This window comes from Nicotiana attenuata, chromosome 11 (genome assembly GCF_001879085.1).
Source record: "Nicotiana attenuata strain UT chromosome 11, NIATTr2, whole genome shotgun sequence".
Taxonomy (NCBI): domain Eukaryota; kingdom Viridiplantae; phylum Streptophyta; class Magnoliopsida; order Solanales; family Solanaceae; genus Nicotiana; species Nicotiana attenuata.
Window position 1 is genome coordinate 19,953,395 of NC_031999.1, and position 11,771 is coordinate 19,965,165.

The 11,771-nt window shown below is 41.7% G+C and overlaps 1 protein-coding gene across 1 annotated transcript; it reads right to left on the reverse strand.

Moving 5' to 3' along the window:
- LOC109234753 lies at positions 7,656-8,267 on the reverse strand. Its single transcript, XM_019400815.1, has one exon. The coding sequence runs from the start codon at positions 8,265-8,267 to the stop codon at positions 7,656-7,658; it is 612 nt and encodes a 203-aa protein (XP_019256360.1).

Consider the following 11,771-nt stretch of genomic DNA (forward strand, 5'->3'; position numbering starts at 1 on the left):
GGGGTGCGCCAGTCCTGTTTGTGAAGAAGAAGGATGGCACAATGAGAATGTGTATCGATTATAGGCAATTGAACAAGGTAACAATTAAGAACAAGTATCCCATGCCTCGCATTGATGATTTGTTTGACCAGCTTCAGGGAGCGAGGGTGTTTTCCAAGATTGATCTCCGTTCGAGTTATCACCAGTAGAAGATCAGGGATTCAGATATTCATAAGACTGCTTTCAGGACTAGATATGGTCACTATGAGTTTTTTGTCATGTCTTTCGGGCTGACCAATGCCCCAGCAGCGTTCATGCATCTGATGAACAGTGTATTTCGGCCTTATCTGGATTCATTTTTCATAGTATTCATTGATGATATTCTGGTATACTCGCGTAGTCAGGAGGAGCACGCGCAACATTTGCGAGTCGTATTGCAGAGATTGAGAGAGGAGAGGCTTTATGCAAAGTTCTCCAAGTGTGAGTTTTGGCTCGGTTCAGTGGCTTTCTTGGGACATGTGGTGTCCAGCAAGGGTATTCAGGTGGACCCGAAGAAGATAGAGGCGGTGCAGAGTTGGCCTAGACCGTCCTCAGCCACAGAGATTCGTAGTTTCCTTGGTTGGCAGGCTATTATCGCCGGTTTGTTCAGGGTTTTTCCTCTATTGCATCGCCCTTGACCAAGTTGACTCAGAAGGGTATTTTATTTGAGTGATCGGACGAGTGTGAGGAGAGCTTTCAGAAGCTCAAGACGGCTTTGACCACAGCTCCAATATTGGTTTTGCCATCAGCTTCAGGTTCTTATACGGTATATTGCGATGCTTCGCGAGTTGGGATTGGTTGTGTTTTGATGCAGGAGGGTAGAGTTATTGCTTATGCTTCTCGTCAGTTGAAGCCCCATGAGTAGAACTACCCCGTTCACGATTTGGAGCTAGCTGCTATAGTTCATGCGTTGAAGATTTGGAGGCATTACTTGTATGGCGTATCTTGTGAGGTATTCACTTTTCATCGCAGTCTTCAGCATTTGTTCAAGCAAAAGGATCTTAATTTGAGGCAGCGGAGGTGGCTAGAGTTGCTTAAGGATTATGATATCACTATTCTGTATCACCCGGGGAAGGCCAATGTAGTGGCTGATGCTTTGAGCCGAAAGTCGGTGAGTATGGGGAGCTTGGCATACATTCCAGTTGAGGAGAGGCCATTTACAGTTGATGTTCAGGCCTTGGCCAACCGATTTGTGAGACTAGATATTTCAGAGCCCAGTCGGGTGTTGGCTTGTGTGGTTTCTCGGTCTTCCTTGTATGACCGCATCAGGGAGTGTCAGTATGATGATCCGCATTTGCTTGTCCTTAAGGACAGGGTTCAGCATGATGATGCCAGGGATGTGACCATTGGGGATGATGGTGTGTTGAGGATGCTGGGCCGGATTTGCGTGCCCAATATGGATGGGCTTCGGGAGTTGATATTGGAGAAGGCCCATAGCTCGCAGTATTCCATTCATCCGGGTGCCGCGAAGATGTATCAGGATCTTAGACAGCACTATTGGTGGCGGAAGATGAAGAGAGATATTGTGGAGTATGTAGCCCGGTGTCTTAATTGTTAGCAGGTGAAATATGAGCATCAGAGACCGGGTGGCTTGCTTCAGTAGATGATTATTCCTGAGTGGAAGTGGGAGAGGATCACTATGGATTTCGTTACCGGACTCCCACGGACTTTGAAGAAATTTAATGCTATTTGGGTGATTGTAGACAGGCTGACCAAGTCCGCGCACTTCATTCCGGTTTGTACTACTTATTCTTCAGAGCGGCTGGCAAAGATTTATATTCGGGAGATTGTTCGGTTGCATGGTGTCCCAGTTTCTTTCATATTAGATCGGGGCACTCAGTTCACCTCTCAATTTTGGCAAGCTGTTCAGCGAGTGTTGGGTACTCAGGTGCAGTTGAGCACAACTTTTCACCCTCAGACGGACGGGCAGTCCGAGCGCACCATTCAGATATTGGAGGATATGTTACGCGCCTGCGTTATTGATTTTGGAGGGTCATGGGATCGGTTTCTACCGCTTGCAGAGTTTGCCTACAACAACAGCTATCAGTCCAGCATTCAGATGGCACCGTATGAGGCCTTGTATGGGAGACGGTGTAGATCTCCAGTTGGCTGGTTCGAGCCCGGGGAGGCTAGATTGTTGGGGACAAATTTGGTTCAGGAGGCATTGGAGAAGGTGAAGGTGATTCAGGAGAGACTCCGTACAGCGCAGTCGAGGCAGAAGAGTTATGCAGACAGGAAGGTCCGAGATGTATCCTATATGATTGGTGAGGAGGTCTTGCTGAAGGTTTCACCCACAAAGGGTGTTATGAGATTCGGAAAGAAAGGGAAGCTGAGTCTGCGATTCATTGGGCCTTTTGAGGTACTTAGGAGGATTGGGGAGGTGGCTTATGAGCTTGCCTTGCCACCTAGCTTGTCGAGCGTGCATCCAGTTTTTCATGTTTCTATGCTCCGGAAGTATATCGGAGACCCGTCCCATGTCTTAGATTTCAGTATAGTTCAGTTGGAGGGTGATTTGACTTATGACGTAGAGCCAGCAGCCATTTTGGATCGTTAGGTTCGGAAGTTGAGGTCAAAGGATGTTGCTTCGGTGAAAGTGCAGTGGAGAGGTCGGCTCGTGGAGGAGGCTACCTGGGAGACCGAGCGGGAGATGCGGAGCAGATATCCTCACCTATTTGAGGCTTCAGGTATGTTTCTTGACTCGCTCGAGGACGAGCGTTTGTTTAAGTCGGGGAGGATGTGACGACCCGACCCGTCGTCACGTGAGTTACCGCCCCGTTTTCCCCATTTTCTGCTTCTTTATGCTTCATTATAAGAGTCTTGTGTGAACGAGTTGATTTGGATTGGTTTTAGAAGGAAATGAGACGCTTAGTCTCTTTAAGGAAGGTTTGTTTTGGAAAAGTCAACCGGACGTTGACTTCTGTGTTAGAGGGCTCGAATATGAATTCTGATGATTCGGTTAGCTTCGGGGGATGATTTGTGACTTAGGAGTATGATCGGGAGTAATTTTGGAGGTCCGGTGTATAATTAGGCTTGAATTGGCGAAGTTAGTATTTTGGCGAATTCCGGTTGATAGGTGAGATTTTGATCCGAGGGTCGGAATGGAATTCCGAGGGTTGCAGTAGCTTCATTAGGTGATTTGGGATGTGTGTGCAAAATTTCAGGTCATTCGGAGGTGTTTTGGTTGGGATTTTGATCAAATGCGTGTTTCGGAAGTTTTAGAAGAACTTAGGCTTGAATCCGATGTAATTTGATGGTTTTGGTGTTGTTTGAGGTGTTTTGAAGATTGGAGCAAGTTTGAATGTTGTTATAGGATGCGTTGCTGCTTTTGGTTGAGGTCCCGGGGGCCTCGGGGTGATTTCGGATGGCTAACGGGAGGTTTGAACTTGGAAAAATGTTGCAGAAATTCTGCAGTCAGTGCAGCAGGTTATTGGCCTTCGCGAACGCGTGTGGGCCATCGCGTTCGAGTAGAAGGAATTTGAGGGCCAGGATTTTTGACCTTCGCGTTCGCGTTGGAGGACTCGCGATAGCGGAGGGTTAGGTGATCAAGCTTCGCGTTCGCGGGAGAAGGTCCGCGTTCGCGTAAAGGAATTGGGTCCCAGGGCAGTTGCCCTTCACGTTCGCGTGGAGATGTACGCGTTCGCGTAGGCTATTTATGGTCAGAAGAAATTTTTTTCATCGCGAACGCGAGTGGACCCTCGCGTTCGCATAGAGTTAAGTGTCAGCTGACAGAAGGGTTTTATTAAATATTTCATCCGCGAACCAAGTCTTATTTCCACCATTTTTGAGCAACCTTGAGAGCTTTTGGACGAGAATTGAAGAGGATTTCGACGGGGATTGATTGGAGGTAAGTCCTATGAGCTAAAAACACGTTTTTATTGTGAATTTAGACTGAAAAACCAAGGAAATAAGGAGTTAGAATGGAGGTTAGGGCTTGAAACTTAAGAGAGTTAAAATGGGGATTTGAGGGGTCATTTGGACTCCGATTTTGGTAATCTTTATATGTATAGACTCGTGGCGAGATAAGGAATCCGTTGATGTTAAATTTTCTGATTTTCGAGAAGTGGGCCCGGGGCTCGGGTTTTGCTAATTTCGAGATTTCAGCTATTTTTCGTTTGTTTTCGCTTGGGTATTGTTCCATTGGCATATTGTGACGTATTCGTTGTGGTTTTGATCAGATTCGGCGCACGAGGAGGTCGATTCGAGAGGCAAGGGCATAGCGAACTAGGATTTTGGCCGGCTTGAGGTGAGTAATAGATGTAAATGGTGTTCTGAGGGTTTGAAACCCCGTGTTTGCACATCTTAGTGCTATATTGAGGTGACTTGCACGCCGTGTAGCTAGCGTGGGGTAGAGCACCGTTGGGGATTATGACTTGGTCCGTCCCGGTAGATGAACATACTGCGTATTTGACTGAAATTCACTTATTATTATTTTAATTGAGCTGCTTGCTATATTTGGGCTTCGTGCCAATCGATTAAATCCTTCAGGGATTGTTATTACTGGTTTCTTACCATTTCTACATATCATTGAACTCAGTCCTACAATTTAATACTGTTTTGCAAACTCAGCCACTTTTCTCAAACTAGAAACTTAATTAATATTTTTAAATGAAGTTTGGGCTAAATATTTCTATATTAATGTGCCCGAGAGGCTTATGTGATTTTGGACTGAGTATGGGATCGGGCTGCGCGCCGCAGCGGTATGATATTGATATTGATATGAGGCTGAGGGCCTAGTTGATGCCACGATATGGCTTATTATTGCGCTTGGGCCGTAAGGGGCCCCTCCCGGAGTCTGCACACCCCCAGTGAGCGCCGTCGATGATAAATAAATGGAGCGGGCTGCACGCCGCAGCGGGTACTGGAGAGTACCGATTTATGTGTTGCATTGCATATTTTATTGTCATTTACTTATTTATCTGTTGTGGTATTTCCATAATTGTTTTCATTGTTTTACTGATTTTATACTACTTGGTAAGTTGCTGTATTTATAGAATTACTTTGTGCCTACTCAGGATTTCTTATTCTCAGTCTTTATTTATGTTTATTACTCACTGGGTCGGAGTACTCACATTACTCCCTGCACCTTGCGTGCAGATCCAGGTACATCTGAGGCTGTGTGAGGACTTCTCTGCCGAGTAGCATATCCGGAAGTATCAAGGTAGCTGCATTTGACGTCCGCAGTCCTGATCTTCCTCCTATCTTATTGCTTTATTTTCGTATTTTCTAACGAACGATATGTAGAAGGTTGATACTCATGTATTAGAGGCTCAGACTTGTGACACCGGATTCTTCGGGCTGTGTAGTTGTTTTATATTTGGGATTCCGCATGTTTTAACTCTACTTCAGAATTTCATTATTATGACTTAGTAATTTATCCATGTTGATTAATTCATAAACTGTATAAAAATGGTTAAGGTTATTAAATTGGTCGGGCTTGCCTAGCAATGTGTTGGGCGCCATCACGACCGGGGTTGGGGTCGTGACAACTCGTCACCATGCCTACACGTCGATCTCAACAATTATCACATAGCAAATAGGAGTCAACTCCTAATCCCTCAAGCTAAGGTTAGACCAAACACTTATCTCGATGCCTTGAACACAACTCAAGTCTTAATTATAGCTTTACCCCTTGATTCCGCCGCCAATTCGCTCGTATCTAATCACAAAATACTTAATTACATCAATAAGTGCTAAATGAATCAACACCAATGCATGAAAATGAGTTTTCCAAAGTTTTACCCAAAAAATCAAAAATCGCCCCCAGGCCCACGTGGTCAAAACCCGAGGTTCGAACCAAAACCCGATTATCCATTCCCCCACGAACTCAAATATATAATTTGTTTTGAAATCGGACCTCAAATTGAGGTCCAAATCCCCAATTTTTGAAAAACCTAGGTTCTACCCAAAACACCCAATTTCCCCCATGAAAATCTTTGATTTTAGGTTGAAATCATGTTAAAAGATGTTAATGATTGAAAGAAATGAGTAAAAACTAACTTACAATTGATTTGGAAGAAGACTTGTTCTTGAAAAATCGCCTAAGTGTGTTTGGGTTTGAGAAAATATGAAAAATGGGGTTCAAAATCGTTTAAGTGTAAAATTGCAGGTCTCATATGTGGGAATTGCGAAAATAGTTTGGGAATTGCGAAAAATGTTTGGGAAATGCGAACCTGGGAATTGCGAAAAAAGTTTGGGAAATGCGAACAAGCCTGGGAATTGCGAAAAATGTTTGGGAAATGCGAACCTGGGAATTGCGAAGAAAGTTTGGGAAATGCGAACAAGCCTGGTAATTGCGAAAAATGTTTGGGAAATGCGAAGTCTGCAGGCCTGCAATTCCTTAAGTCCAAAATTTCACCCCGTGGCCTATCCAAAACTCACCCGAGCCCTCGGGGCTCCAAACCAAATATACACACAACCTCAAAAATATCATACGGACTTATTCGTGCGATCAAATCGCCAAAATAACATCATTATCAACAAATTAACCCTCAAAATCAAAGCATTTTTCTCAAGCTTCATCAAGTATCAAATTTAGCAATTTAAGTCTGAATCACATCAAACGACGTCCGTTTTTCACCAAATTTTACAGAAATATCCTAGATCATATATAAGACCTGTACCGGGCTCCGGAACCAAAATACGGGCCCGATACCAACACGTTCTAATCAAATTTCATTTCAAATTTCCTCAAACAATTTCAGAAAAAAATTTCCTTTAAAAATTCATTTCTCGGGCTCGGGACCTCGGAATTCGATTCCGGGCATACGCCCAAGTCCCATATTTTCCTACGGACCCTCCAGAACCGTCAAATCACGAGTCCGGGTCCGTTTACCCAAAATGTTGACCAATGCTAAATTAACTCATTTTATAGCCAAATTTTACCATTTTTCACAGATTTTCATATTTAAGTTTTCCGGCTACGCGCCCGGACTGCGCACGCAAATTGAGGTGACTCTAAACGATGTTTTCAAGGCCTCGGAGATACAGATTTTAATTTAAAGCAAGTAATGACCTTTTGGGTCATCACATTAATGAGTACTCCATTAGTAAACCGAGCGAGAGAAAATAATATCCAAATTGTTAAGATTCCATTGAAACTAAAACTTAATTAAGGTCGAATAAGAACGAATATTACGTGTTGCTGATGTGACTAGCTAGTGGCGCCTACAGTAAGAATAAATAAGAAGAAATATAAAAGAGATGGAGAATTGGAGGAAGGTAAAATGACGAAGAAGAAGAAGAGGAACATAATAAAGGCGGGTAAATAGTTTGGGGGCCATAGGTAGGAGTAGTAAATAGTTTTAGCCTGGGCATTAAAGGGTAAATAGTTTGGAATTAATGGGTATAAAGTGAGATTTTCTCTATATTTTGCCTTCTTAGCTTTGCTCTTTTGCTGCTGATTGTTTCCAGATTTTGAAGAAGGATTTCATCCCCTTTGTCCTTGATTGTTGTACCTTAGGCCACTCTTTCCTTGTCCAGCAACCATAAATGAAGATGCATCTGAGTTGAGTTGAGGACTGACCATATTCACAAAAGCCTCTCTCTGGTTTTCATCTTGTAAGAGCGATGAATAGGCAAAATCCATGCCAGGGAGTGGACTCATCATGAGAATGTTTCCTCTAGCCTGAGCATATACATCATTGAGCCCCATGAGAAATTGCAGGATCCTTATCCTCTAGAAACTTAGCCATTTTAGCCTTTCCACCACATGCACAATCACAGGAGCAATTTTGATGAGAGCTTAGAGAGTCCATTTCATCCCACAGCTTTTTGAGTGTAGTGAAGTAGCTTGAAATGTTGTTATTTCCTTGAACTGATGTTGAAATTTCCTTTTGTAATTGGTATAGTTTGGCCCCATTTGATTGGCCAAATCTATGTTCTAGACTGTTCCATAAATTTCTTGTTGTTTTGGAATAGATGACACTTTCTCCTATATCTTTTGACAGAGAATTGAGCAACCATGAAGTCACCATATCATTAGCTCTGCTCCACAGAGGATGATCTGCTGAGTCAGGCTTAGGTTCTTCACAAATCCCATCGATGAAGCCAAGTTTGTTCTTGGCTGAAAGAGCAATGAGAATGGATCTCCTCCAACCTTGGTAACCTCTCCCATCAAAGGGCACATTGACAAGACTCATCCCAGGTGAATCTGAAGAGTGAAGGAAATAGGGATGATTGGAGTCAAGGTTTTTCATTTGACTGGTTGAACCAGTAGCAGTGATGGTTGGGGTAGCTTCTGCTCCAGTCATGGATGAAGATTAGAAGAAGAAGAAGATGATTGAATTTGGAAAGTTGAAGGATCGAGCTAGTATAACTCTGATACCATGTAAAATTGGAGAATAAAATTGTAAAAATTTTTCTGATCTTGTATTCACAGTAGCTTGTTTCTCTTTATACAAGTAATCTAGCTAAAAGAAAATGTAAAATGAAATTAATACTGTACACTTGTTCAATTCCTATTGTCTAATGCTATAACAGAAAAACTAAATTATTCCCTAACATGTGCTCTCACACCCTTATCTGTACAACTAGATTTGCCATATCAGTGGCTCTTATTAAATAGCTTCAAGGGCTGAGATCTGTACACGTGTAAACTCAAATGAGCAAAATAAAATGGATCAAAATAAAATGGATAGGAAAAGACATCTATCTAGAAGACTCCAAAGTCCTTTTGCTATGTCGGAACCCCGTCTTTTTCTTTATTTCTGTACAAGATGAAATCTTTTCATCTTCTTCGTTTCTGCTTCTTCTTCTTTCAAATTATTATGGGGTTTCATCTTAACAAATACCCAATCGTTTCATTGATCACTAAGTTATGTAGCACCGATCCCGGATATGAATCACATGATTAATTTCTTTTGCGTGTAAAGGGTGAAGATATTGTGCAGGTATGTTTTACAAAATATCCTTTTCCCATCAATTTTGATATAAACAAGGATGAAGTTAAGCATTTGATATTGCACTGCCTTTCCGTAACATTAAGCAATCAGTAATAATCCTAAAATCTTAGTAAATATTCTTTACGTGGATCTCACTTCTTCTACTTTTATACTTTGCCGAGTATGAGGAAATACAGGTTTTGGGTTAAAAAATTTAACAATAACAATATAAGTACTTTAAATAGGAGGAGAGAAAAGAATAACAAATGTAAACGACCTTTTGGGCAAAATGAGGAAAAGATTAATGTATTGCCCAAGAGTCTAACACTTTTTTATTCTTTTTCTTCTATATTTAAGATACTTGTCTTACATTGTTAATTGTTAAATTTTTAAATTTATGAGATATAATAGAATTTTTCTTGAGCTATTATCACTTATAGCCATCCTGGAAAAACTAATGATAATCAATAGCCACAAAATAAATCATACAATTAATAGCCCAAAACCAACTACAAGGGCTAGCAACTGAAACAAAAAAAAAAACGTTGGAAGGCCACAAGCGTTTCTCTCTTTCACTCCTTTGCACAATTGCACCGGTGTTTGATTGGCCGAAGACAACACTAACAGTTTTTTTGCACTTTCCCCATTTAGTTTTGGTTGGATTCTTTCTATATATCTTCTGGTCCCCAATCTTGTAGTATTACTTCAGTAACTTTTTCTTCCTCGCATGACCTCTTTCCAGCGAATTTATAAAGATGTTATTTGTCGGCTGATCACGTCCAACTATGATTCCTAAGAGGTCTATCAGTTGTTGCAAATATAATCCGGTTTATAAGTCCGGAGTCGAATCCCACAGGGAATTAACCTACTAATCACAACCACTAGTTTTGCAAGAATTCAAGTAATCAACCTTCAGAAAAAATTGAATAATGAGTTGATTGTTTACTAACTAAAATCAAGGTAATTAAAAACATGTAATTTTAATACTAACAAAGCAAATGTTGTAGACAAGATTGGAAAGGTCTAGGGTTACGATTTCCCCTCTCGTCGAAATCTTCCCTGCCACGTCTCATATAAATTCGCCTATATATTCTCTACCGGTCGTGAGCACTTTACGTGTCGTAATTCTCTCCCGAGCAAATACAATAATTTACTAGATGTATTCTTCCGAACTATGCTAGGTGGCACTAGAACACTCACTAAGATCGCACCAAGGTTTTGTTATTCCTAATCCCACCTTTAAACCTTTCGTATTGATTCCTCATGTACGTTAGGACTGATGTTGGTCAACAACTACCTAAATGTGTACCCTTCTCCAAGCAATACATACTAAATAAGCACAGTCAATTGGGGGACCTTCAATCAGCCACAATAATCATATAGTTGAACAAGTAGAGAAAAGTAAACGACAAATTCATATTCAACGTAGTGGACAAGTCATCCTTCAAGAGGTTCTATCAAACCCTAGATGAGAATTTAGCTACTCATAATTGTTTGCACAAATACAAGATTAGAATTCATAACAATGGAAAATTAGGAAGAAAGAAGAAAAAACGTGAAATTGAATCATTCTCCTTGCTCCAAGCGTGTTCTTGCCTCTCCAAAGTCTTCTCCCCCTTCAAAAAGTGGCTAACTCTCATATTTATATGTTTTAGGGTTGGGTTGGGCCGAAATTGCTTCTCCTAATTCGGATTGAAAAAGTTGAATTTTTTTACTCCGGTCCCGGTCTGGAGAAGTGGCCCTTGCTTCGCTGTCTGGGACTTTTCTCTTCAGCTCTTTTTTTCATCAATTTTTCTCCCATTTGATCCTTTTCCGCGCAAGTTTGTTCCTACACATAAGAAACATGTAATGAGCATATTTTCACTTCAAAAGCGATGTGAACTCCCGCAACTCACACACAAAATAACGCACAAACACACTCAAAACATACACTTTTCATCCTTTATTACCGACCAAAATAAATAGCCCAAAGAATTACATTATTTTCCATTTGCAAGAATTTTGGCCTTTAATGTCAATAAATAATACTCCCACTGAAAACATTGAAAATATGAATTAAGGAGAATTACATCAATCATCAATGTTGCCAATTGGAAAATTTTGTGAGGACCATACAATTGTTTCCATTATTTTCTTGACAAGCTATAATCTTTTTTGACTTACATGGTTTCATCAAATTAGAAAGAAAAGGAAACTTATACAACAACAACAACCCAGTGGAATCCCATAAGCGGGGTCTGGGGAAGGCAGTGTGTACGCAGACTTTACCCCTACTCCGAAGGAGAAGGGAGGCTGTTTCCGATAGACCCTCGGCTAAAGAAGATGAAAAGAGACAGTGGCGCAGTAATATCAGAGTAAGCAAAAAAGAAAGAGAGATAACATCAGCAATGTAATAACCAGAAAATAGAGAGAAAGCAATAACAATGGTACAGTACTACAGACACAACAGAGTAATATGGATACAACAAGAGCCACTAGCACCCTAAGACACTACACTATCGGACTGGTCTCCTACGACCTAACTTGCAGTCCTAAAGAAGTAATATGGACAGAATCGAAGCCACTAGCAGCGTAAGACAAACACACGCTAGCCTCCTACTTCCTAACCTACAACCTTAATGCTCGCCCTCCACAACTTCCTACTAAGGGCCATGTCCTCGGAAATCTGAAGTCGCACCAGGTCCTGCCTGATCACTTCTCCCCAATATTTCTTTGGCCGCCCTCTACCTTTTCTCACACCCGTCAAGGCCAGCTGTTCACACCTCCTAACCGGGGCATCCATGTTTCTCCTCCGCACGTGCCCTGACCATCTAAGCCTAGCTTCCCGCATCTTGTCTTCTATGGGAGCCACGCCCACCTTTCCCCGGATATCTT